Consider the following 27,608-nt stretch of genomic DNA (forward strand, 5'->3'; position numbering starts at 1 on the left):
CTGTGAAATTGCCTGCGTGATATCATTGGGCACCAAGCGTAGTTAAGGGGTGACACAGATCTTTGAGATGAAAAAATGACCAAAAAATCAATTTTCAAAAAGTGACATTTGTGGAATCTACAGCTATTATTTTCCAACTGTACCAATTTTTTCCTTCAAGAAATCACCATTTTGACCATAATATTAAATTTAGATCATCGTGTGGGCTGAATTTATGCAGCAGCAGAAAATTTAATGGCATGAAAATTTTGGATATCTGGCTGTCTTAGTATGTCGATACCTCAACATCTAGGAAAGATAGAGATGTCGTATTGTTTGATAAGGGAAGTTGAAGGCACAGTGTGTGCAATAATCGAAGCAGATTTCTTCAATTGCCCTTCAAAACTGTATATTGCAAAGTTTATTGGTGCATTATATTCACACCTTGAACATTGATATTCCAATGCTGTAAAATTACTAATGAGGGTAAAATAGAAAAATGGTTTTGATTATTGCACTCTTTACTCACCGTACTTTGTAGCCATGGATTAAAAATGATTTTTTATTGAGCAGTTTTTTTTGCACCGAAGTACTAATAAACAACTAATTAAAATTAATTATCTTGGGAACCGACTAATTTATGAGAAAGGTAATTTTATTGTTGAAATCTGTATAAAAAACTAAGAAAGGTGGTACAGTTTCATTAGGATTGGACTAAAAATAAGGAAAATAGGTGTGAGACCAGTGTCGTTAATGAAAGAAAAGTGAACTTAAGCTTGCACTAAAGTATCCTGATCGGTTGGCTCACACACGTCCGCTGTGACGCTCCATACAGGAGAGCCTGGCCCAGTGGCGCAAGCTGTTCCTTCTGGCGTCAGCCATCTACACCTTTGGCGCTGTGAGCTTTGTGCTGTTTGGCTCAGCCAGCGTGGAGGAGTGGGGGGTGGCGCCCACCAGCAAGAACAGCCTGGTCAGCTTCCCACACCCCGAGTCCGACTCAGACGAAGATCCGGACGACTTTCGAGCTGTGGCTGCTGAGATGCACCTGATGTGATGTGCGCCGTTGCGTGACTATTTATTGTGCGTGATCGCCAACCGGTGAATTGCTCGAGGACACCCTGTGGTTTGCGTACAGAGACTGTGATGCACTCGATGACCCTGTGTGTTGCCGCTACCTGTGCAGTGTTTAAGCAACCACTCCCAGTGATTTTAATTCTGCTGCTCATCCAATCTGCACCAAGCGTCATCACACTGCAGACCTCGGTGACCATTCGGTGTGTGCTTCCAAAAGGCTGAGCCCACCGTGATACAGCATTCCACCACCTTTCAAGGACACCTGCACAACGTATGGTGGGAACCATTGGTGGGAACCATCCACCAAGGAGTACCGGATGACACCTCCACAACAGGTCGCTCGTGTGATGAGTGTGCTTCACATCTTGAATGTGTGAGCATCCACAGTACTGGAATCTGTGCTGACAAACTTAGTGATGCATGCTGACAAAAGCATGTGTTGTTTGTGTTTTAAGAAGTTGTGTGCAGCTTTGCTTATTTGGAGCTGAAGCTAGTCACCTATCAGGCGCATCAATATTGGCATCTGGAAAGTTAGCCTTCCGGATCAGCCTGAGATGCCTGGTGTGGTAGCACGTCCACTGTCTGTTTCGGTTTGCCTAGCAGCATTCCAGAATTTGGGTTCCTGTTTTCTCGCACCACTGGCAGTTTCACATCTTTTCAAGGTGTTTCACTGCAGTGGTTATCTTCCTTTTTGCACTAATTCAGTGCACCCTGCACTAATTCAGTGTATTGTGCACTAGTTAATTGCACCATGCATGTTGGGGCACTGCGGGCGAGTTCGTAGTGCCACTCAAGCTCGTCTTTTTGTGGATCAAGCTCTTCGGGATCAAGCTCATCAGTTTGAAGCAGAGCATGACAGGCTAGTGTGTGGGGAAAATTTTTCACAGAATGGCACGAGTAAGGAACAAAAATAATATTGAAGCAGGCAGGCGGATCCGGTCTTAAGAGGGAACTAACGATGATCATTTGTTGCACCTATATTTCATTTCTGCATGAGAGGTGCTTATTCTGCATCACCCTGCATTTCTGCCCAGACAGCTTCAAGGAGCTGTTGACTGCACACCCATTGTTTATATGGGCCTATGTCTATTTAACAATTGTTTTAGCAGTTTGTTTTTTAATGAATGCATTTGGCAGTGGCTGAGGTGGGAAGCAGTGTTGGGAATCCAGACCATGCAAAAGCACTTTGAGCCACTGCACACACCTAGGATGGCCGAGTTCTCTTTTTCGGTTGTTTCTACCAGCGATTCATCTAAGCCTGATTGTTTCTTACAGCATTTGACACCTCCAGATTGTGTGTACGCCTTTTGCATAGTAGTCTTTTCATGGTTTTTTTTGTGTGTATGTGTGTATGTGGCACACTCTGTTACTTAAATGTGATGACGGAGCAAGGTAGATGAGAGTGCTGAGCAAGAAGGTATATATGGCAGTATATGCCGCAGTGTATCGTCAATCTATGTGCAGTTTTGCTCTCCACGGGCTCTGGAAATTCCTCGGATTTGAGAAGAGAGTTAGGAAATGACTAGCAGCAGTAGGACATCAAGGGGCGTCGGTGTCCTTGACCCGACGGCAATACTGTAAATGTGTGCCCATTTGCATCTGCAATCTGCTGCAACCTCACAAGTCTTCCACTCCTTGCGAAACTGGATTGCAGGAAGACAAGCATGGACTAAATACTCTTTGTTTGCCTTCTTGTGTGAAAAGGTACATTGCATGCTTCCAGGGTTAGCACTCTTGTCTATTTTAATTTGCACCCTCTAAGCATGGTGTGTGTGGCCAGACAGTTGAGGCAGTCAGGATTTGACACGTTTTGGAAGTGCCTTTTGTCGGCTGATGAGCAGAAGAGGTTAGCCTGCATTAGTGATCATGTGATCATCGGTGATGGTGTGTTTGAATGTTTGGATGGAGAAACAGCTTGCATGCGCTGAAATCTTCCATTTTGTACTTTTAGTGTGGAATTGCTACTTGTTTGTTATGCATTTTTTAACAGCTGCAGGTTTCTTCTGTTAGCATATGTCTTTTAGGTTATAATGGTTATCATTACTCGGGAAGTGGCAGTCTTTTAGATAATGTTGTGCACAGTGAGGTTGAAGTCAATTAACATATCGTGACTGTATAGTGTGTTTCCGATATTTAAAGCCTTGTATATATAGTGCAAGTGTACAAGGGCATTACAGTAAGATAAAACTTTAGAAAAAAAAAACAGTTGGTAACAATGGGCCATGGTTGTCCACAGCATGTTGTATTACTCCGCTTACCAGTCACAGAAGTAAATGAAATTATCTTTTTGATGTTTGACTATATCAAACAAGCCAGAGGCATTCAAATTCTTGAACTTATAATTTCGTCTATTGGTTAGCTTTTTGTTTAGGTAACAAGAAAAGCTTTAACTGCTGACTACTTTTTGCCTCAGAGGAATTCTGTGCAGTGGTCACTGCAGACTTAACTTGTGTATGCATTACTCATATGAGAGTGGCCTCAAGAGCCGTAAGGCAGGCAGAGCAAGTCTGTAAACCTCTATTTCAACTTGCCTAGGGCACCAGCACTAAATTAACTGAATGAAAGGAACAATGCTCCGTCTCCTAAATTCCTTGCAGCACTATGGAAGCTAGAGACCTCCTCATCCAGTCAGGAGCAAGCATTAAACATGTTCCTCCGTGCCTTGCTGTCTCCATGTAGTCTGCTCGCAGCATGCACAGATATGTCTAGAAAAGAGTATAAATCGAAGCTGAAAAGCTCAGCACCGTTCTGTGTGTACCTTCTTTTACTCTGTCCTCTTTGCTTGCGCTGTTAAATCATCATAAATCAAAGCTGTCTGCGTACCTTAAACGTATGCCCGCTCATGTACGTTAAATGCAAGCATTCTTGTCACATTTGTACATTTAGTTGAGCGTATGCAAACAGAAGTGCAACGATAAGCTCAGCCTAGTGGTGCCTCTGTTTGTTAGAATGGGGACCATTTTTTCAACAAACCGATGCCCCTCTGTAGGCACAGAAGTGGCGGAATCATCACACTCTAAATACAAATTAAACCAAGTTTATCACTTGCACGTCTATAGGCGAGACGAGAAAAATCGAAAGCCTGGTGCCCCATTTATGGCCAGTGAACGTGCTGGAATCGGCAGTGGCAATGTCTAATCCAGTCCAAAGTGAGGGGTCTTGCTTTGAAGCACACCGACATTTTATAAACAATATTTTAGCGTACGGAAGATCCATGCGCGCTGAACTCAAAAAATAGCTTACGTAATGTGAGCGTAGAGTAAGGTTTGATTTTAAATATTGTTTGGCACATGGGCACTACAAAGCACGCTGTTTAATTAGTGTACGCTATCCCATATGTCTATTTTATACTGGCACTATGTTATGCAGCGTCAGAACACCACTTCTGCACTGCACTGATCACAGCTTTGTGTTTAACGTCCCAAAGCGACTCAGGCTATGAGGGACGCCGTAGGGGAGGGCTCCGGGAATTTCGACCACCTGGGGTTCTTTAACACGCAATGACATCGCACAGTACACGGGCCTCTAGAATTTCGCCTCCATCGAAATTTCACCGCCGCGGCCGGGATCGAACCCGCGTCTTTCGGGACAGCAGCTGAGCGCCATAACCACTGAGCCACTGCAGTAGCTTGATTGCAGCTTTGGTAGTGCTGCGTGGAACTGAGATGGAGTATAACTACTGACTTTTAAGGAGCAAATTTTGTTGCGACGCAACAGATATTTTGCGCCGTTTGGCGCAAAATATCTTGAAGCGTAATTGGTCAATTAGTGAACAAAGCCTGGAGCATCCTGATGCTTGAAACAATTATAAGTGACTGGAATGAAGGCGACAAAGTGAAAGCAAATGCCACTCCAGCCATTTGAAAGCAATCTTTCTGGTGGATTTATTGTGAAACAATGATGTTGCCATCTTTGCATGTGCCTGCAGTTTTGCTGTATTATTTTTATGCAGCTAATATACGCACTCCTGTGCATGGATTTTTCTTTTCCTAAGCATACATGTATACAGTACAAAACCATTGGTGCACTTTGGCTAGCTATGAGGGGTATCGCTGTTCCACCGTTCCACTCTTGAGTGCTGCTTACACCAGTAGGTTTGGTTTACAGTGGTTTTAACATTCCAAAGTGGCTCAGTCTATGAGGGACGTCGTAGTGAAGGGCTGCAGAAATTTCGACCACCTGGGGTTTTTTTAACATTCACTGACAACGCACAGTACTCAGGCCTCTAGAATTTAGCCTCCATCAAAATTCGACCGCCGCGGCCGGGATCGAACCCGCGTCATTCAGGTCAGAAGCCGAGCGCCATAACCACTGAGCCACCACAGTGGTTACATATTTTGATAAAATATAACAAAGGCTTTCCAAGGGAAAAACGTGTGATAGATTCAATAATATCTATGTGCATCAACATGCAATCCCTTGGTGAGATGCACCAACAGTACCGTAGTTTCAGTACAGAACATTGCTCAACCTAGTTTTTACAATTTCTTGTGCTTAATTAAAACTATGTTGTTTCTTTTAAACTGTGAATGTCACAGCTAATTCTGCCAGTACTATATGAATAATTTTTGCACTTGCATGACAATCTCGTAGCATGTTTTTGGGCAATTGTCAGTCCCCTGGAAACAACAGTGAGTAAAGTAGCTCTGAACTTTATGTCAAGCCCTGCAGACGAAATCTGGGGATGGGAAGCCGTGTCAGGCTAGCCCTGGGTGTGCCCACTCAACTGCTGGCCTTGAAATTTACTTTGATCAAACATAATTTTACAGCATGAGCTTTGATCATATCATTTTAACATGAGCTTTTAGAGATTTGTGGAGTCGGTGATCTTGGTCTAGTATCGGAAACCACACCCACTGCCATGTTAAGAGTGGTCTTACCCTCTGCATGTGTAACCAGATCGAGGAACTTGGCAGCTGTGCGTAGTCAATCCAACTGACGGAGATTCGAGAACACCTGCTTTGCCTCTTGCGTGTCATCGCATTATTTGCTCATTATGCCCTCATACAGAGGAGGTTGAGTGTTGGCACCGTCTGATGCTACATCGACATCATTTTGAAAGTTAGTGACAAAATTGTATTGGCGTTATCTTCAGCGCTTCATATGTGGACAGAGCACATGTTGCTTCATGAATTTGTTTTTATGCTGAAAATGCATAGCAGGGTGAGAATAATTGTGCACGCATGTAGCTGCTGCATAGCTTGCACATGGTGCAGTGATGCATTCTGGGGCAGCAACCCTATTGTTAAAGGGATACCGAGGACTAACTTATATCAATAGGTTACCACGTCTTAAGGGAAAGTATATAAGCTACAAAAGACTGGGTAATTAAGTGCAGGCAGTTTTCGAAGGCCAACTGCGGTAACATCGACAGTTTTTCTGCGCGGATCCCTAAGGTTTGGAACCGTGATCAGTCTTTTAATGCGATGACATTTAGGCTGTCGTCTCACAAAAAACTTGTGGCTTCCCTTCACGAAATTCCATGATTCGTCAAGAGGGCTGTGAAGTCATCAGCGCCATCAAATTTGAAAATCTGAGGATTAGAATGCTCGGGCGTCTTCCATTTTATTAACATATGGGATTACACTCATTTGACCCACTAATCCATGGTAATTTATCATAATTTATCATAATTTTAAGGGTCTTTTGGAATTTTTGAGGGTAGGCCAACTTCCAGATGCTGTCGCATTTTCTGCAAGAATGTGGTTGAGAAGGCTTCCATGTTTTTTTGTTTCTTTTTTTGTGATGTCTGGAGTCTGAATTGCATGGCAGAAAAAAAAAATTACATTTTTAAATCCAATTTTGTGAGTAATAAATGTGTCTTCTCTTGCCAAATAAGCATCGGCATAGGCAGACAGAGCCATAGAGTTAATTTTTACTGAGGAAAAAAAATGGAATCGAGTTGTCCCGATGTCTGATCAGAGAGCTGGTTTTGGAACAGGATCTGTTTTTTTTATGCAGTGAGAAATACTAGCATAGTCTTGAGATTATTTAGCTAACGTCCGCTTGGCTATATTCCGCAGGCACTGTCTGTTCTTACAGACACTCCCTGAACTTTCCATTTTCTCAGTTTTCTTAATCGTTGGTCAGATGGTTGAACAAAAGGTGGCTGTCATCGCAGCTCATTATTTAATTTCAATTTTAAGCTGTGCTTGTCAAGCACCAACAATGTTGAAGTTGCATTTGAGTCCGCAAATGTGTTTTCTGCCCTGCCCCCCCCCCCCCCCCCCCCCCCCCCAATTTAGATACTCAAACCTGTTGAAGCTGAATACAAATTTTCCATGAGCCAAGTTAGAGCTTGCCATTTCCCATTTGTTACTACAAAGCGATGCTGCGGTGTGTGAATGTAGAAGATGCACATAGTTTTTAAGGCTGAAAAACCAATGATGTAAAAAATAGCGCACAGGGAACACACGGGACGGAAAGTAAACGACGCAGACAAGCGCTTGTCTGCGTCGTTTACTTTCCGTCCCGTGTGTTCCCTGTGCGCTATTTTTTACATCATGAACGTTATCCAACTTGCCCAACTTTCCGCTTTGCTGGACAAACCAATACATGGGGGTTTAATTTCTTTAGCGCAGTTGAAAATTTTTGCTTTTCTCCATTATGTCTATTCTTGCTCAGTGTGATATAAACTGTTTTGTTTTAGCTGAGCAGTGTTCATTTTAAGTCATGATTACTTATTTCATGCCACAGTGGTTGAATTGGTTGAAGACTTGCCACGTGGCAGGTGTTAGGTTAAGGCTAGGTTAGGTATTTATTTCAAGAGTTTGAAAAGAAGTATGCTGGCCTGTAGGGCTGTATGGTGACATCGCTGTTGATGTCTTTTTGTAGTTTTCGTGTTTTTCTTGGTCCACACTGTAATATTATTATGTCATTCTGAAAAATACCAAGCCACCATCATCATGTTTTTATTGTGCTCAGAATTTTATTATGAGGCAGTGTCTTAGCTCATAGCACAGAAAAGGGTGTGGTGAGTCACTGGGGGTATTATGTGGCGTTTACGTTACTTTCTCTCTTGAAACAATTAAGGCTCTGCTTTTCTTGAGATCTGCTTAGTGCTTGACATTACTGAAAGGTGACCTTCATCTAAGCTCGCTTCGTATTAGCATCTCCAGATGTCGCACTTTCCCACTCTGCATCCTGCGTTGCTTTCCTAGCTCATTGTGCAATGCTGTTGTCGCTTTCTACAGCACCATAGCTCGTCTCTGCAACAGTGGCACAGAGTCTTAGTGAGCTTTGCCCAGGGCCTTTGACCCACCTCTAATTATACCTCTAATTATCAATTTTTTAAAGCTTCTTTGCTCCCCATCTCAGCATCATTCTAGAAAGTCAGCGCCGCTTTGCCAATTGCAAGACAATAAGCTGCGTAGTTTCTAGATTTTTTTGACAGAATCATCTGCAAATGTACCCTTTTTTGTTGCAAAATGGCATTTCTAAGCCATTCTCAAAAGTCATGGAAGATGCCTAGGGTTTAAAAAGACAGACAGGAAAGCTAACGGGCATATCACAAAGAGTGCAGTCTTTGGCATTGATTTCAAAGCAAATGCTTTTTGTTGTGGTGACTGAAAGGCCTTTAATATTCGACATAATTGAAAAGAAACATGTTTTTTACTTGGTGAATAGCAATAGTCTTACAGTGCATGCTTATGTCAGCAGAGCATACTCTGCCTTTATCCTGCATTAGTTGATCTTCATGTGGTGCTTGTGTGTCTCAGCACTGGATACGATTTGTTGCAACAAACTCTGCTGCGTGCTGTGTTCATTCATCCTTGAGAGTTTTTTATGCAGCAAGCAAGCTTGAGGGAGCACTTTTTGCCTCTGGAGCATGTGATGTGTGACCTGAAAGAGCACTCTGGAATTGGTTTGTGGTGCGAAAATCCTACCACTGTGCCCTTAATAGCTTTCAGTCCAGCGCTTTTCATTGCTACTGGGATGAGAAACCTTCATGTCCGTTTGTCACGTGTTAAATTTATGAATCCGCAACATTCAGCAAGTGTGTTCCGGTGTTCCAAATGCCAGACATTGCGTTTTCTTTTTGACGCATGTAGTTCTCACTAAGGGCTTCCTCACCGATTCGTTTCTTGTGCTTACTTTCTGTGGTACCATTTCACCAGCTGGTTGTGTGTCCCTTAACACGCCTGCTCTTAATTCTCTGTCAGGTGCTAGGGACAGTGCGCTGCCTCTTTTATGAGCAGAGTTTGTTACGCTCGCCCGAGAAATCTTGAATTTATTTTATTTTTATTTACAGATACTGCGGTCTCAAAGAGACCAAGCAGTAATTTGGGATAAATGTATTTGGCCGAGGCAAATGTTCACACATTAAGCACGTGTGCATTTCTTTTTTTTTTTTCTTCCTTGCCGAGGAAATTTGCTCTGTGCAAATGAGTGATACGAGAGCGTGTGTTTATGTTTGCTGGCATCATTAATGCGTGCGCTGCATTTAGGGATGTGGAGTGAAACTCAATGGGTCGTGCACACACTGTGATAGAAAGGTTGTTCCAAAGCTGCCGCATGTTTTGTGATCCTTGCATTTTTCACTTGTACAGGTGAGCTCTGTTTGAAGGGTACAGAAGACAGCATTCCATTTTACTTCTATTTTTGCGGCACTCTCAGGCCTTGTGTCATGCAGCTACGTGAAGCACTCTTTCTCTCTCAGTTGCTGCTTTTAATTTTTGGCACCACGTCTTGTTGCTAGTCTCAGACCTCAGAAAAACCATCAAGGAGTGTGTGTGAGGTTTACTGTTTATATAGCTACACCCGGTAATATACCATTTTTGTTTGTTTTTTTCCCCTTTCTGGGAAGACAAAAGGACCAGTGCACTAACCTGTACTTACACCCATAAGCAAGTGCAAGTGGTCCATTTGAAGGCAAGAGTGATCGATATGTGCACTGATAAAGTAGTGCATTTGGTGATTGAAATAAAAGATGGTATTTTTTGAAGTGCAGTTTTGTTTTGTTCATTATGCTTAAGGAGAGAACAATATATGCCTGTATTTGCTGGCTTTAGGTTGGCTGCTTTATGGGGTCGGTTGGATGGGTCAGTTTGATGGGCCAGTTTTGTAGGTCAGTTCGGTTTTTGATTAGCAGTGAAGTAACAGTGAGGTTTTCCTGTGTTGTTGCTTAAGTGGAGGCTCATAGAGAGGTTATAACATAGTTCTGGCTTACCTTAGCACATGCGTTTTATGATCGAGTGTGTTCCACCCAACTAGGAGGCGAAAAAAGAGTGGTACATATTGCAGCAGTGGAAAGGTGTTAGTTTTGTTAGCAATCACTTCAACTAGGTAAGAGCACTTATAGTATCTGTTGTGCTAATCTGAATGACTAAAACGCAATCTGAATAACTTTTAAAACATTGTGAAGCACGAAGAGAATTGAAAGGTGCAGTTTTTGAAAAGCTTTATTATGGTTGCTTCTGCAACACAAAAAAAAGCAAACAAAGAAGATGTGATGTTGAATATGTGAAAAAGAGATGATGACATTGCATGGAACCCCAGAGGAGGGCAAGATTGGAACTGGTTTGGTTTGGTTTGGTTTATCGGGGTTTAAAGTCCCAAAGCAACTCAGGCTATGAGGGACGTCGTAGTGAAGGGCTCCGGAAATTTCTACCACCTGGGGTTCTTTAACATGCACTGACATCACACAGCACACGGGCTTCTAGAATTTCGCCTTCATCAAAATTCGACCACCGTGGCCGGGATCGAACTCGCGTCTTTTGGGTCAGCAGCGGAGTGCCGTAACCACCGAGCCACCACGGTGGGGCCAAGATTGGAACTATCTGCACAATGATTATGACGGCTAAACGAGGCTGCTGCAGTGCAGCAATGGCCATAGGAAAGCTGCTAGGCACGGGATGTTCAAAATATGCCTCGCTGCCACAGGCACTTTGTATTTTACATTTCATTCAGAGTGCAGACAAATTAGCAAATAATCTGCCTCCAAGAAAGTTTGTCACATTCGTGGTTTCTTTCAAATGTAATTTTCCTTCAACCACAGTGGTGGCCTGGTCGTTTGAACATCCGCTTCTCATGCGGGAGTAGCGGGGTTTGATCCTCAGTGCCAACAGTTACCCACTGGTGATACAGTGGGGACAAGCTTCCCTCACCTGGTGCTCGGCTCCTCTGGGGTGAATTGCTTGTAGGTTTTTGACCCCACCTTGCATAGACTAAATACCTTGTGTCAATAAAACTTGCCATCATCAACTGCAACTTTCTAACAAACTTCCTGTGTGTTTCTGGAAATTTAAAAGATTTTCAGTTGACCTCAGCAAATTGGTTTAATTAGTATACGATAGAATTTCTTGTTCAAGGCAACTGACAGCACTGCATAAGTTTCAGGCCCATAGCATGTCCCTGCTTTTATTCGGCATGCTCTATATCAGCACCCATTTTGCAAGTCAAACGGCAAATCATTTCATGGTGTTGGCAGGTATACGCATTCAGATGTGGCTTGTTCCAATGTAAATTTTTTTGTACATTGGAAGGATATGTATGTTACATCGAGGACAGTGTAGTGAGCTATGGAAAGGAATATGATAGTGAGCAGTGTGGGTCCGGTAACAAACGTCAGTTAAAGATATCCTAGTTGAAATGAAAAAACGGGCATCGGCAGGGCATGTAATGCAAAGGGAAGATGGCCAGTGGCTTTTAAGGGTAACGGGCTGGATTCCAAGAGCAGACAAGTGGGCGGATGAGATTGGGAACTTAACGGGGACAAGGTGGCCGCAACTGGCACAGGACAGGGTTAATTGGAGAGACGTGGGAGAGGCCCTGCAGTGGGCTGATGACGATGTCATTTTTTTTTGTGAATTAGCACTTTTTATGTTCGTGTTTCACTGGACTGTTGTAGCAGTCTGACAGAGAAATGCAAGCACGGATTCTAATTGTGGTTGGTCACCTCTCGAGTTGTTCATTGTTTTCATTTCATACGCTCATAAAAAAAGGCTCAAGAATGGCCAGTGTGTGCAAGCTTTACTAATTTGACTGGTTGGATGTTTCCATGCATAAACTTTATGGTTGCCACATTTTCGGGAGTGTACGCAGCATAGCTGACTGCACCCCTGCTCCAACAAATACCAACTATGTTCCCTAGGGAATCAGGTGGCGAGGCCCACATTTAGTTAACGAAGTTGTCTGTAGGGCTAGTTGGTATACCATACCAAATTCTGAACGTGGATGTGACGATAGGGGTTGACAAAAAAAAAAGCACTTGTCTACTCCAGTTCCGTCATCTCTTTTCACCTCCGCTTTCAAAATTCATTATCCCTCAATCATGCTTCATTACACGGTTGACTGATCTGCTGAGGTGTTCAACTGTAAAATGCAAGTCACTACAAGGAAGCTTTGTAAATTTTACAAACACAGGACCCAGATAATTTGAGCTTGCTTTTCTCTCGGTGGCCTGTCTCCTTATTGTCATCTGCCTGCCAGCAAACAGGCAGATGACAATTGTCTTTGCATTTCTGCGAGCTCTGCACATGCGTAATACTTTTGTGCAATCGGTCTGCTATGATGCAGTGGCTCTGCTCTTGGTACACAGACACATCACGTCGGCTGAGGTTGCTTTGTAGTAAAACGAATGAACAAAGTCTGCTCATGCTGTTTTGACCTAGTCGCGGATTGGGTGCAAGGTGACAAGTGAACCATCATTAATGGTACAGTACTATGTTGGCTGTGGAAATGGGACAGTAAGGAAGGAGGTACTATTTTCAGTAAAGAAGTAGTCACAGGTACTGAATGCCCTTGGTTATTTTTATCCATTCTTTTGTCTGACCCTGCATGCATGCGTGCATGTGTTGAAAACAAATCAGCGGCAATTCTGTTGTAGCAGTAGAATGTGAAGAGCCATGCTGCAGTACATGCATGGTGCAGCACTAATTGCGTGCTGCAATTGGTGTGCACGACACCATAAATGTCGATCATTTCATTTTCACTTTTTTGAAGGCACTGTGCACCTTACATGTAAACACGCACCTTGCCTTTGCCTTTGTGTAAGATTGCTCTGTTCACATACTTGGTAAGGTGTGACCATTTGCATGTAAGTGCGTATGAGAGTGCCACAAGCTTGGGAAACGGCTCGATTAGTTCAAAGTGGAACATGTTTGTTGCTGCTCACAGCTGTGTACATTTGTGCCCTGGTATGAATGAACAAACTCCATTTTATACGGTTTCGCTCATCTCATGCTTCCGACCATCCAGGCTGTAGAGAAGGCTAGTGTTTTTTTTTTATATATATACAATTGGGGCTGAACTTAAGGGCATTGCTTCCGAGGGGTAGCCAAGGAATGCAATGGTATATGTCGAAGATTCACATGCTCGAACTCCCTAGTCTGCTAGCAACGGTACTTTAAGGCCAAGATCTTAAGGCATTTGCCACGAGTCTTGTTGAAATACATTTTTGCCTTACTAATACAAACCCTGTTAACATGGATGACTCAAATTATGGAGAGTTTTGGGGGCCAAATCTTTTCAAGGCATTTGTGTCTTGTTAATAAGGAAACTCACTGTTTGGACACTAAATGGGGAGAAAATGCACAGAGCCTATTGGGCCCCACATAGTATTTTTGTCGCGTTATCATGGACAGTGATGAGAACGAAATCTATACTAGCTTAACCAGGTGTTTCATTTTCTGCATTCCGAGTGCAAGTCAACCAAGGAATGCGGTGGAGATGTGCAAATGAATGACTGGTGGCCCTCTTCTTTTTTGGTTTCATGCTTCGCAGTGAAAAATTGCTGTGTCGACGTCCCTCACCATTTGTCGTATTGCACGAGTGGCTGTGGAGAAAACTCTGTCTGCAATCTGTGCTGCTTGGAAATCATAATGCTGTCAGCCAAGCAGCCAAGTGAATCATGGGACGTGAACGGTCATAGTAGGAGATACGTCACCTGGGCGTGAGACACAATCAAGTGCATCTCTGCACTACGATGTTTCAGTTGTAACGGCAGCCAAGATAATGGGCTTGGGGCTCTCATCATCATCATCAGCCTGACTACGCCCACTGCAGGGCAAAGGCCTCTCCCATGTCTCTCCTATTAACTGTCTTTCACCAGTTGCAGCCACCGTATTCCCGCAAATTTCTTAATCTCATCCGCCCACCTAATTTTCTGCCGCCCCCTGCTACGCTTGCCTTCTCTTGGAATCCACTCCGGTACCCTTAAGGACCAGCGGTTATCTTGCCTTCGCATTACATGCCCTGCCCAAGCCCATTTCTTCCTCTTGACTTCCAACTAGGACGTCATTTACCCTTGTTTGTTCCCTGACCCACTCCGCCTGTTTTCGATCTCTTAACGTTACATCTATAATTTTTCTTTCCATAGCTCGCTGCGTTTTCCTTAACTTAAGCTGAACCCTCTTTGTTAGCCTCCACGTATCTGCCCCATAGGTGAGTACCGGTAAGATACAGCTGTTGTATACTTTTCTCTTGAGGGACATTGGTAAACTGCCATTCATGATGATGATGCCATTCATGAATTTTTTTTCTTCGAAATTTCATATTATGGACGACTTGCTTATGTACAATTTCGCCCAGAAACCAGTGTCCATATTAAGAGGCATGACTGTACACCTGGCCGTGATTTTTGCATCCCTAATTGCACCTTGTAAAAGGCTCCTGTCGGCTAAAGAGCTACAATATTCATGCTGTAATTTGATGCATGTGGTGTCATTTGGTGGCCTATTTTTTTTTTATATTACGCTACAGTGGAGTAGTTGCCCTCTTAAACCAAAACTGTTAGACATCCTCATCATCTGTATCTACGAAGAGCCAAAAAAAGGGACATACGTAACAATGGTTCGGGTGGCACAGTTGCGCTTACTCTGGGTAAACGACTTGTCTAGTATGGGAGGAGAGGTAGTTCATCCAATAAGGAAGCGAGATGACCCAGAACCATTGCTGCGCATGCAGCTTGTTTGAGCTCGTTGTACCTGCAGACGATGTGGATTTTTAATAACTTCGATCCAATCAGGCAGGTGCTCTACTCAAGCAAAATATGAAAAAAAAGGGACCACGAAATGCCACCACATGTGTCAAATTACAGCATGAATATGCCAGCGGTTTAGCCGAGAGAAGCCTTTTGCAAAGTGCAATTAGGGATGCAAAAACCACGCCAGATTTGGTTGGGTGTACATGCATTTGTTTTGAAAGGAGCCAGCTGTTGTATTTCATTGAAATCTGTTTGCGACCAAATCCTCGTTGGAACAACAGCTCAAAACATAGTCAATGGTTCTGCAGCACTAAACCTCCCACCCACACTTACTTCCTTCTAACCACACCACCGTGCTGTCACAGGTCAATCAGCCCCCAATTTCACCAAGCCAGTCCTACATGGGACTGCTCCATAGGAAAAGCACTGGGAGCACAGCAGAAAGTGGTCAAGCTTTGGCAACTCGCCACCACTGTGAGCTTCAACTACTACAGATGCCTCGCCCATGCTAGAGGCAACATTTCAGTACACACAGCGCCGCTAGTAACCCACTGGTTTCTTCAGTCTGTGTGCTTTTTCCTGCCAAAGTTCACTGCAGGCATAATTGAAGGGCTCCTACTTCTTTTCACCATCTGGGCTTAAAATCTGACCCAAGTCGTGGTACACTGGTTGAGCGGGCAGAGATGGACTGAATCCTTATATCTCCAAGAGACCAGAGGTTCATCACTGTACTGACACAAGCATCCCCTAGCATGGTACTTTGTTTTCCGAGATGGAAACACTAAATGTGCCATCCAGTCTCTTGGACCGTGTGGTGGCATCACTTGCATGCCAGCCCACACTGTGCTCTGTCCCAAAGCTCTACTCATGCACACTGGGCCTTGGATTCAGTAAAACAAGATGCATAGAAAAAAAGACAAAAACAATCAACTATAGCAAAATATACACCTTTTATATGCAACTGGGCAGCCTTATTACAGAGTCCAGCTCCCCTTAAGAGCAGTACAAGTGTCACTCACACCCAGAACAAGGTTTACGCTTTCCGCAAGGCAAACTGGAGTGCTGGATAGCAACACAAACTGGAATCTGCCTCAGATCTTGGCTTTGGACCAAAAGTAATCTGCACATGTCACAATGTGAGGCACGTGCAAGATCCGAAATTGCAATTCACGTACAGGCCTCGTAAGCATTTACACCAGTCAACAATATTCTGCCCTGAAGAACTCTGTTCTTTAGTAGGTGATAGCATTTGAGAGGCAAAGCCCACAGCCACTAGAAAGCAGCTTTACAACACTACTTGACATCATTGAGCCCCATTCTGAGTAACTGAGGCTAATGCACACGTGCATGGCCCATGACTTGCACTGGCTAGCTTTGATTCCCTCACACCAAGGAATATACAAGTGTTCGCAAAGCTTACAGCGAAACCGTAAATATTGCATCCAATAACCCTCAACTAGCAGCAGGACGAGGGCTCTCAAGAGAGTGCTGTGCGGAGTTCCTGCATCAGCATGGAACCGACAACCATCTTGTCGCAGTTGACAGTGAGGACGGCCTTAGCGGACTCCTTCGGGAGGCATACGCTGACCAACACCAGAGACCCCGAGGCAAGAGTCTGGCCTGCAAAGCGCAACCATCCAGACTGCTGGTCTTCGACGGAGAGCACGTTGGCAGCACGGTAGATGCGCTGCTGCACCTCTTCCGCCACCTCCGGAACCTTTTCGAGGGTGCAGCTGTGTTCGTTCATGCCTCGCAGTCGGCCCTGCTCAGCCACAAACTCTGCACGGTTCATGCGGACTGGGCGCAAAATCTCACCCACAGGTGGCTGAAGGCTCAACGCGTGGCGTACGCCATTTTCAGTGCTGACCTCCAATGTCACCGCCTGGGTGCTGTCACCGAAATCTATGCCCAAGGTCCCCAGGCGAGTGGCACCCGGAGCCAGGGGTTCGGGCGCAATGCCTCGAACCTCAGAAGTGATTCCAGGACCCATTCGGTCAGAGATTTGCACACCCAACAGCTCCTCATCACTGTGGTTAGTCAGTGTTACCTCAACAGAGGCCATCTTGGGTGAGAAGAGATGCGGACTACGGCTGAACCGACAACTGATAGCTAGTCCATTTCCAGACACCTTGTTCAGAAGCTCTTTCCACTCGGTAGGCACGAAAGCAGGTGTTGACACGGGAACAAAGCGGGGTGCATCCACTCGTCCCGGCACCGTGGCAGATGTAATCGTCAGGGCACTGATTGGCTGCAGTGTGGCAGCAGTCGGTACGTTAGTGACATCGTCCAGGTCCAGGAGAAGGTCTAGGTTCTTCCTCGAAGCAGGCGTTTTCTTTGGTGGAGCTGCTGCCGGTGCTCCACTGCTTGAACTGGACAGCTCAGAGTCCTCATCTTCGCTGCTTGAACTTGTGCTTGTGTCATCTTCACTTTTCACATCCGCAGCCCCATTGACATGGCTGTCGCCAGACTCGTCCGAACTCTCACCGACACCACTCTCCTCGGATTCATCAGAGCCAGATTCACTTCCCGAAGCAGTCTCCTCCTCCGACGACTCCTCACTGGACCCTGAACTCGACTCACCTGCCGAACGACTCGAATCAGTCTCGGAGTAGAAAGACTTCTTTTTGACAACTTGCTTCTTTTTCTTGGAAGTTTTCGTATCCTGCCATGCTGCAGGAACTTCCACATTGCGCAATGATGGGTCAGGGGCCACCTCAGGAAAATCTGGTAGCTCTTGGTATCCATTTGCCTTGGCATTAATAAAATGTGACAACGACCCAATCTGGTAATGGTCTCTGTCCTCAAACTTCGACTGCAGCACTGGTGCCGGCTTGGAGGCAAGAAGGAACTTCTTGGCATGCTTGTGCAGCGTACCACCAGTTTCACCCTGGGGCATAACCAACTGACGCAGAAATCGCACCCTGTCTCTGATGTCATAGTTCTGGTCGTACTTTGCAAGGCTAAACACATATTGAGTGATTAGCCTTGTTTGCTTTGGATTGGTCAGGTACAGCTTAGCAGCGAGGTTGAGTGTCTGGAGTTTGACAATGTCTTCCTCCTGAATGAATGTTTTGGCTACCTTGCGCAATACATCAGGCGCAATCTTAGGAACGCGGTCAGCATACTCTCCCAGAAGCCACAGAATGGACGCTCGTGCCATGGGAACTGCAATGCTGTCCATGAGCTTGGCCATGTGGCCAATTATGTCTCGGTGCTCGGAGGGCTTCATCTGAAGCAGCTTCTTAATGACAACCACACTCTCTGCTACGACAGCCTCGTTCCTGTTGGAAAGCAGCGCTACCAGGCCATTGAGGCAGGTGTCTGCGACTTCAGGGATGGTGCTAGCACAGCGTCCAATTGACTGGATTGTCGCCGCTACAAATTCAGTGTCGGCGCTGGCCACATATGTCTGGAACTCGCGCAGGATGACCGGCACATTGGTCTCTCCGGCCAGGTTGGTGAGAACTTCTAGCTTGAGCAGCTTTATGTGCGTTGGGTCGCTAGAACGCACAAAAAAGCTGCGCAGGAATGGCTCGAACAGGCCGCGGCAGCGGGTCGACATGGTCGCTACGTTGCTCAGTACCACCGTCTGGATCTCGCGGTGGCTCCTTAGCAGCCGGATCAGCGACTTGACGACCAGCGCCACCTCGGAGCGCGGCGCCAGGTGATAGTAGAGCTGCGCCACGGCCATCACGACGGCCGAGTTGCGGCTTTGCAGCAGGGGCTTGCAATTGCGCAGCAAGAGGCGCAGGTCCGGGTCCAGGGCGGGACCACGCTCCTCGTCGTCCTCCGGCCGGGCGTCGTCGTCCTCAGCGCCTGCGGCGGCGGCCGCGTTGGGGTCGACGAACTGAGTCCTCGCGTAGCGCGTCAGCATGAGGATGATCTCGACCTGACCCCACTCCTCGACGTCGACGAGCAGGTTGCACAGCTTGCGGTAGTTACGGTGCACCAGGTCGATGCGCTCGGGGCAGACCTCGTCGAAGGCCATGACGGCACTGCCGACGACCAGCGTCGTCTTGTCGGCCAGCAGCTTCTCGATCACCTCGACCAGCTGCTCCTTCTGGTCCGGGTCCAGCCGGTACAGCTTGGGGATGGCGTGCGCCGCCGTCTTGCGCACGTACGGCGACATGTCGCTCACAGCATCCTTGATGGCCAGCATCATGATGGGAACGATGACGGGCACCCGGATGCTGGACAGCACGCGCAGGGCGCTCGCCCGGATCAGCTGGTTGGGGTCGCGCAGCGCCCGCTGGAAGGTGGAGATGGAGAGCAGGGCCAGGTCCTGCTGCTCCTCCGCGTAGCGCACCAGGTAGACGTAGACAAGCTTCTTGACCTCGAGGTTCTTGGAGACCACATTCTTGACCACGGCCGGGAACAGCTCCGACGCGTCTTTGCCCTTGGCGATCATGCCGATGATACGCTTCATGGCTTCCAGCTTGAGCCCGTCCTTGCTGCTGTCCAGCATGTTCTTCAGGTCCTCGTGCCGGCGCAGGTCCGAGGAGAAAAATCCTGGCACGGACTCAGCCGCCGTGGCGGCGGCGTCGCCCGCATCGGCGGGGTGTCTCGATGCCATGGCGGACCCTGGGCCTCCAGATGGGGAATTTATTTGGTCCTTGTAGGCCCACGAAGCTATCATTTCCAGAGCCCCGCTACGCCCACTGCGAAGCTCCGCCGACAAACCGACAAGGGAAGCAAAAAAGCACTGCAAAAACTACCGCTGCAGCTGGACACCGCACTTATCAGCCGAGCGCACAGCCATGTCCGTGACAGGAAGAGGGAGTGACGTGTGGGAGCCAAAAGCGGAAATGGCAGTCGCTGCGGGCTGGATGTATAACCAGATGAATGATAATCAGATTGCTCTTTGTATCGAACGGCAGCTCGCGCCACCTAACCAATAATTCCCCTCTTGTTAAACAATGTCTAGTTTGACTATCCTTTCCTCTTCAAATTCACCCCTCCCTTGACTTTCTCCACCAATTTTCCTCCCCCCTTTCTCATCCACTCGTCCGCAAAACCAAGAGCTCATTGATGTCCGTTTCCGTTCTACAGGTAGCGCACAAAATATCCGCTTCTTCAAATACGGATCTGTATGTTTTCTCCTTAAAAGCCCTGTCTTAGCTTCAAAAAGTAATGAACTGCCCGCGAGTTATCAAATAAACACTCTTTCTGTCAGTGTCGTATATATACTCCCGTCTCCTTTACCTCCGTTTTCACACTAGTATTTTGCTCACCTGTAGGTACTTCGTTCTTAGCTCTCGAGCTCTTTCGTCCAGCGCGGTTCCGTGGTGCTATTTGCTATTTGGTTGGTTTCTATCAAGTTCCATTAACGTTGGTTTCTATGGGTGCAGGTGGGTCTACTGCCACCACCCGTTTCAACGGGCCGCTTTGTTTTTTTTCCCATTCATCTGTCCAGTACACTATTTGTGACGATCCATAGCATGATCCATAGGATTGTCTACAGCCAAAGACGGTCGCATTCGCACGTGAATTCGAACTTGCGCTTTCAACTCGGCCGTCTCAGCGCTGCACCATGGACTGTTGGTTGGAGGTGCGGCCTTTACTGAAGGTTTGCAAGGTGCAGCTGTTGTTGTGGAACAGTGACGTTGGCACTGTCACTGCCGACTGCTCCGCGTCATGCATCCGTCTCACTGTGCACAGGAGGGGAGCCGGCTGCGACAGTGACAATGCGCTGATTGAACTGGTCTTCCCCGACGACTACCGTTTCCAAGGCGAAACTCTTATGCCTCCCACAGAGAGCTGCATGGTCAGAGAGCGGAAGGGATCTGAAGAAACCTGCCGCGAAGTGACGTTCATTGTCCGCTTCGACAGGGACAACTCGGCAGTGGAGTCGAATGCAGTGTTTAGGCTGCTAGCCGGTGAACCTTACCTTGTTACGTGCGCCAGCTGTTCTGCTCAGATAATTGGCGAAGACACGATCTTCCGCAGGGTTTTACCGCTGCCATCTGAAGACTGGAAAGAGGCTGCGGGGGAGTGGTTTTGCCACAGGCACGGAGACACACAAGTACCGGACGTTCTTGCGCCGAGGGCAGACGAGCTCTTCACTTCAGCGCAACACTTTCTCGTCCACGACAGTGTGCTCGGCGAGGCTGTCAAGAGAGAGGCTGGAAAGCTACGGTGTGGCAGCTGCAGTGTCGTAGTGGGAAAGAAAGCGGCTGAGTCTTCCTCAGCGCTGTTCACAACTCGTGTCAGTGTTTCCCCTGTGGGCATCGGAGAGAACGGCCGCCACGTCGGCGGCGATGCCGCCGCTGTGGACCTTCTGTCAAACTTCATCAAGGAGCATCTGGAAATGAGCAAGACGTGCAGGATTATCTTCGAATCGGTAAGTCGCTTGAGGAAATTTTTGGCGTGATTTCGTCGGTGTTAGTGAGCATACGTGTGAGTGCTTTCGCACTAATATAAAGACAAAGATGGCAAGCGGTGTTTGGAAGAAGTGCCTATACTGCTTGTGCATCCATTATAAAACGCACCAACTGCACAGGGATCTTGAACCTATCCTGGGGAGGTGTGCGACTATTCCCACCTTTTTTTGTTTCTAAGCTGCTGCAATGGCTCGGTGGTTATGATGCTCGGCTGCTGACTCAAAAGACGTGGGTTCAATCCCAGCCGCGCTGGTCCCATTCCGTTGGAGGCGAAATTCTAGAGGCCCGTGTGCTGTGCGATGTCAGTGCACGTTAAAGAACCCCTGGCGGTCGATATTTCTGGAGCCCATCACTACGGCGTCCCTCATAGCCTGAGTCGCTTACCCCCGTAAACTTTTGTTTTTCCTGTGCCCTTTTCTATTCCCTTCTTTAATCTTACAATATTGAAACTGCAGCAAATAAAATTGCCGCGGTGTTCAACGAGTCATCAAAACGTGTTCCGATCGAGCCCTGTCACTGTTTGTTCTCTAGGCTTGGAACAGTGCCTGTCGGTTGGGACAAAAACTGGATCGAAATGCTGTGTTCCGTCAGGAAATGTATTTTTCTTGTCTTGCACTGTGGACTGTGCTTGAAGCAAAACTTACCGGGACCTGCAGCTCAAGTTTGGCGCGTGCTGTTGTGACCTTGATGCATTTTCCGACTACATGCACATTGTTTCTGCTTCAGTAGAATTAGTTCTTGGGCTAGTTGGTATTCTTGATTGAAGCTCATAGTTTTTCAGCGCAACGGCACACGGTCAAAGAAAAGAAACTGGAAGAGAAGAAAAAAGAACACAGCACTGGCTGACAACTGTTTATTTAGGGACACACATACAGCTTAAATACACTCCGACCAGTGCAGGCGCACACCGTGCAAGGTAAAACAAGAAAAAAAGAGAAAAAAAGACTCGCATCACATCTTTATCGCAAAAACTTTGAAAGGAACATCTTTTCTGCAGTATACAAAAGAACTGAAGTATCGCTGACACATTCTGACCCTGCTCTCTGAATATAATATGCCTCTATCGTTTCACGGGTTGTTTTTAATTTGCTTCTGCTCAGAATCCTCACTCCCGAAAACATCGGTGTACAATCCTTGCAAGCAACGCAGTGCTCGACAAGGTTAGCACCTTCCCCATTCCGTAGGTCTCATGTGTGCTCCCTGAGCCGGTCGTTGATGCAGCGCCCAGTTTGCCCGACGTACGACCTGCCACATGTCAAGGGGATTTCATACACAATGCATGTGGCGCATTCCGCAAAGCGGTTCCCATGCCTCTTTTTACACTCAGGTTTTGTGTTCTCACCTGCGATGCATCGGGCCAACTGGCCAAGCTTCCGAGGGGCTGAGAAGACCAACGACACGTGCCAATTTGCCACCTTTTTGAGGCTGTTCGCATGCCCATCCGGGAAGTCTGCACGGGCGTCAGTGAAGCAAACGTAGCAACGGCAATTGGCAGGGGTCAGATTGACCGATGCGAGTGCATTCGGAGGGGGTGAAGGGACAGCATAAACAAGGCTGTTCAGGGCCTTTGTCCAAGTGCAGTGCTGGCCATTCTTCTTGTGCAGGGCGAGCAAGTCTTGCTACTCTGGCTCATGGAGACGGGCCTGGCTCTCTTCTCTGCCGAGGACCTGCAGCCTGGACGACACACGGTCGTGCTGCGCGTGGGAAGCAAGGTGAGGGGCCATTCTGACCTGGTGGTGACTAACCAACATGCTGGTGCGCGATCACCTGAAGGTGTAATGTGTTCCGCCGCTGAAAGCTGGGCGACAACTGCCGCCTTTTGTGGGGGGCTATTTTGCTTACTTGGAGTATATAGTGTTTCAGGATACTGTGGGAAATTATAATTGATCAGGCCAACCTGCCCACCACTGCCCTCTCCGTAAGTCTGGAGGGGAGGAGCGACAAATTTCTCCATCCCGCTTGTGAAAGATTTGGACTGCTGACCGGCGATAGGGGCCACGCCTGACTAGCCGTTGATCGGAGGCACGAGGTGTAGACAACACTTTCATCATCATCATCAGCCTGACTACGCCCACTGCAGGGCAAAGGCCGCTCCCATGTCTCTCCAATGAACCCTGTCCTTCCCGAGCCGCGGCCACCGTATTCCCGCAAATTTCTTAATCTCATCCACCCACCCAACTTTCTGCCGCCCCCTGCTACGCTTGCCTTCTCTTGGAATCCACTCCGTTACCCTTAAGGACCAGCGGTTATCTTGCCTTCGCATTACATGCCCTGCCCAAGCCCACTCGGGTAAAAATGAACAAGAAATGTTGCAGAACAAAGCCTAGGAAAGTAGCGTCGGTACACCGCAGGTGCATTGAAATGAAGTAGCAATCACTGACCACAGTCGAAAAAGAAGCAAAGACGTTTCGAAACCTGCACGGATTACTTGTTCAAAGTGAGCAGGACAAGAGCGGTGGCCAATTTATAGCCGAAGAGCGCGACGTAAAGATCGGGCATAGATGATTGGCATGGGGCCGGCATTCTTGCGTAAAGTCGCTTGCACTGTCTGGATGAATAGGGATTCCAGCAGAAGGCGTGTTGTCACGTTCCTTTCTCTGGATAACAAAAAAAAGCACTGCTCCAGCTAATCCGGTGGCCAATGTCGTGTGCATGGCTGGTGAGCATATTTGCAGCATGCTTGTTGTTTGTCACATCACGTTGATGCTGCATTATGCGTCTTGAGAACGTTCCTGTCTCACCGATGTAGGCATGATTACAGTTGAGACACGGTATCTTGCAGAAAACTCCTTTGAAACTGTTCATTTGGTAGCTGGCTTTTTACGTTCATTAGTTGATTCCGTAGCTTGCTGACTGGCATGTGGGCCCTGCACAAGTCGTATCTTGAAAACACATGAGAGAGTGCTTTGCTGATGCCACGCACATACGGAATGCCTGCTCATGCTCGAAAAGTTCTTATGGTCAGTGGTCGCCGGATGCGCAGCTCTTTCCCGTATCTTCGTTCGGAAGTGGCTCGGATAACCGTTGGCTGAAAGTTTCCTGTGCACTCTTTGTTACTCATTTTTCGGATCTTCTTGTTCCTTGCCGACGCATGTCACACGTTTAGTCAGTGAGGCGATGACGGAGGCTTTGTACGCAACTGGATGGTTTGAATTCAAATCTGAATACCGGACTGTGTACGCAGGTTTTCTGTACACCAATAACGAAAGGCGATGATTGTCTTTCCACTGAGCCAGGACATCCAAGAAGGGAAGGAAGTTTTCTTGCTCAAGTTCAGCTGTAAACTTGAAGCTTGGTTCGACACTGTTTGTGGATAATTTTAGGATAAGTGCGAGCGGGCGCTTCGTAAGCAAGAGGCCAAAACAAGGCGTCTTATTGGAGTCGCTGTATGAAGTCCTACCCACTTGATACAAGGACCTTGCAGATTTGCTTTCCCTCTTTTCATTGCTCCTAAGGCTTTCCTGAGGCTAGGACCACGTGACTAAGACCGTGTGACTCGCTGCAGCTGCAGCCGCCACGCTAGGGTGGCCACGCTGCTGCTCTGATCACGGTGCACCAACCACCTTTTCACTCGATGTGGTCATGTGATTATGCACGTGACTCGGAGTTCGCTTAAGGAGACGCCGCCGCTTTCTCATGCATACTTGAAGGAATTGGTGAGCGGTGAGCGGTGAGAGGTGGTTTTTCTCATGCAGTTCCGCCATGGATGAGAGCGCGGCTGACAGTGTGCCTGAAACACTTGCGAGGCGTTGCAGGCATCTTACCAAGCGTAACCAAGTGTAATGGAGCTTTCACTCTATCTAACTTGGTTTAGAAGAGACAAGCCACTGCCAATTTTTGAAGCGAAACCTGCACTACGCTAGTTACTGGGCCATTTCCTTTCCTCAAAAACCACCGCAACAACGTTGTTGGGTCGTTGCGCTAATGTTTCATATATTTGTGGTAAATGACGCAAAGAAAGGGGAAGTATTCTCAATCGGTGTGTAAAGTACTGTGCACCACTAATTTCATTGCGCACTTTCTTCTTTCAAATGATGCCCCAGATAATCGAATACCTGGATCACCGTGTGGTATTCGCCTACGGCCGCTGAATAATTTAGAAAAGAATTTTTTCTCTCATGCTGTTTCGGTTTCATCAACCAAACGATGTTGTAACGAGTAGTTGAACTTGAGGCCCTGTAAGGAGCAGAAAAACTGTGATATAAACGCCGATACGTTGATTTCACTAACTACTGCACATAAACCAGCCTATAGGCGAGAGTTACGACTACTTACTTATTAGCAGTCATATTGCCGTTTTTTTCGTGCCTCATGTAACCTCATTTCAACTACACGTCACAACCATTACTCTGTTGATGAAACCAGAAGGACGTTAAGAAGAAATTCAAATATAATTTATTTCTTGGTCCTAGGCGAATACTACAGGGTGCTCCATATACACCAATGTCAAAAGCATCGTTTGAAAGAAGAAAACACGCAAGCAAAATTTCGGTGTCTATAGTCCTTTATTGCGTTAGATCAGTGCTAAGAATTCGATTAAAACCAAACGCAAACATGTAAAGGAGGAGGAGTAATAACTCAAGATTTCACACAAATGTGACATGCAATGCTTTATATTTGGTGCCAGTACATTACAGAAGCGTCAGTTAGGCTTCTTCTCAGACACCAGACTTCATTCAATTTTGTTGTTGCACATACTGGGTGCCATTTTCGCACTTTCTAGTGCAGACAGATTCGGATGGGCAAACCTACGCGCAAAAAAAAAAAAGTGTGCCGGGTGTGCAAAAAAAAAAAATGGGGCTGGACCGAGTCCCCAACCGGTTCGGAACGGTTCCTTTTAATCGTTCCGGTTCAGTTCCGGAAGAAAATTCGGTTTTGGGTTCAGGTTCGGTTCCAGTTCGACAGCCTGGCTGGAACTGCCCCAGGAGAGGCGTAAACGTTGCCGTTCTCAGTAGTGGCAAGTGCCAGAGAAGCGTGAGGGAAGCGCCAGGGAGTAACTACCCTGAGGCAAGATTCATTAAGGGGCCCGGTGACTTAGATAAAGCACAGTAAGGGACATTGTGACGCCTGAACGCCCAAGGAGATTACTGAAATCGTGACGTTGATTACTGAAATCGTGACGTTTAATATTTTATTCTTCCCCAGGAATGCTCTTTTCGAGCCGATGGTGTCGGAAAAGAGCAGAAATGAGGTGGAATCCAGATTGGGTGCTGCCTTTCTGATTGGTTGTGCATCCAGTTTGAATCTTGTTCTTTTATACTTGCGAAATAGATCCAGAGTATTATGTCTCTTGGTGCTGCGAGCTGAGGCGTGCCACATGTGATATGTGCGTCACCAAATGACGCAGATGTGGCTGCGTGCCGCTCCTTAGCCAAGAGAATTTAGATCTGCTTCAAGGAAGTTCAGGCGACTTTTTGAATTCTCATGACTGCTTAAACTCGGGTCCACGTGCATGATTCCAAGACCAAACTGGGAATGCACAAGCTGTCAGCAGTTGCGAAGAATTTTCGTGTGCAGCAGTTTTTTGGGGACTGCAGGAGGTATCGATTACTAGAATTCTTTCCACACAAGACGACAATTACGGGAGACCCATGATAACGCAGAAATTGCGTGAGGCAAATAAAGAGAAACATCGTGTAAAGTTGTCGGCATTGGTGGTGCCGCTTCACAGCATTGCCACAGCTCTCGCAAAAGCTGCTGTTAAGGAATACATCTTCCTGGAACTTCACCATCAGCCTTACAGTTCTGTCATAACGTGGGCAATGATTTCCTGATGATAATGCAGTACAAGAGGCAGTTATAGGATTCCTTCCATTTTGAGGCACCAGATGAGAGTGGATTCAAAGTGAAAGTCAAGGGTTATCACAATACGAAGTAATGAGTTGAAATTTCTTTGAACACTGCGCAACTTTTGAGCAGTCCTGAACCTTTGGGCGGCAGTGAGCGATTCTGGAACATGGCAGTATTGTGTGAAGGTAGTACTGACCCGATCGTGACTTGAGCGCTGATAAAAACCTTGCGCAGCTTCTCTACCAGGAGACGGACACCTCGGACGAAATGGCGGAGGCATGGAAGAATGACGCTGTGGTGGGTGTGCACCAGTTGGAGCCGGAACTGCTGGAGGATGCCTGCCGCATGCTCAGCAAGTCCGGTTCGTCCGGATATGCTCCGGACGGCTTCCACGTTGCCTTTCTCCCGGGTATCGTGGAGCAGCGGTAGGTGCTCTGAATAAAACAGTCCCACTTTTCTGA

The 27,608-nt window shown here is 46.8% G+C and overlaps 3 protein-coding genes across 4 annotated transcripts in view; 2 read left to right on the forward strand and 1 right to left on the reverse strand.

Moving 5' to 3' along the window:
- The window catches only part of LOC149367931 (sialin-like), a 59,507-nt gene extending 55,714 nt beyond the window's left edge, over nt 1-3,793 (forward strand). Inside the window, exon 10 of the mRNA XM_089557941.1 lies at nt 815-3,793. Within this exon, the coding sequence (XP_089414067.1) occupies nt 815-1,033 (219 nt within the window). The 3' untranslated portion in view covers nt 1,034-3,793. The remainder of the gene's footprint in view (nt 1-814) is intronic.
- Nucleotides 3,794-15,908: 12,115 nt separating this feature from the next.
- On the reverse strand, nt 15,909-19,775 carry rb (adaptor related protein complex 3 subunit ruby). Its single transcript, XM_089557951.1, has one exon. The coding sequence runs from the start codon at nt 19,611-19,613 to the stop codon at nt 16,455-16,457; it is 3,159 nt and encodes a 1,052-aa protein (XP_089414077.1). The 5' UTR covers nt 19,614-19,775; the 3' UTR covers nt 15,909-16,454.
- A 424-nt stretch (nt 19,776-20,199) lies between these two features.
- Nucleotides 20,200-27,608, forward strand: LOC149367933 (E3 ubiquitin-protein ligase E3D-like). Of its 2 annotated transcripts, none has more exons than XM_089557965.1 (3): nt 20,200-21,317; nt 22,962-23,069; nt 27,394-27,608. In XM_089557965.1, the coding sequence occupies exons 1-3, from the start codon at nt 20,508-20,510 to the stop codon at nt 27,574-27,576; spliced, it is 1,101 nt and encodes a 366-aa protein (XP_089414091.1). In that variant the 5' UTR covers nt 20,200-20,507; the 3' UTR covers nt 27,577-27,608. The 2 variants fall into 2 exon arrangements, with proteins under 2 accessions (XP_089414091.1, XP_089414085.1); XM_089557959.1 differs by having other exon boundaries at nt 20,206-21,317; nt 27,382-27,608.

This window comes from Amblyomma mixtum, chromosome 1 (assembly GCF_055824585.1).
Source record: "Amblyomma mixtum isolate Tamu chromosome 1, ASM5582458v1, whole genome shotgun sequence".
NCBI classification, from domain to species: Eukaryota; Metazoa; Arthropoda; class Arachnida; order Ixodida; family Ixodidae; genus Amblyomma; species Amblyomma mixtum.

Bases quoted from the DNA above. Each gene is read 5' to 3' on its own strand.
- LOC149367933 (XM_089557959.1), top strand. From the start codon at position 20,508: ATGGACTGTTGGTTGGAGGTGCGGCCTTTACTGAAGGTTTGCAAGGTG. The intron at 21,318-22,961 runs GTAAGTCGCTTG...CTTCTTGTGCAG, and splicing joins GCAGGATTATCTTCGAATCG to GGCGAGCAAGTCTTGCTACT. The intron at 23,070-27,381 runs GTGAGGGGCCAT...AACCTTGCGCAG, and splicing joins TGCTGCGCGTGGGAAGCAAG to CTTCTCTACCAGGAGACGGA.
- rb (XM_089557951.1), bottom strand. From the start codon at position 19,613: ATGATAGCTTCGTGGGCCTACAAGGACCAAATAAATTCCCCATCTGGA.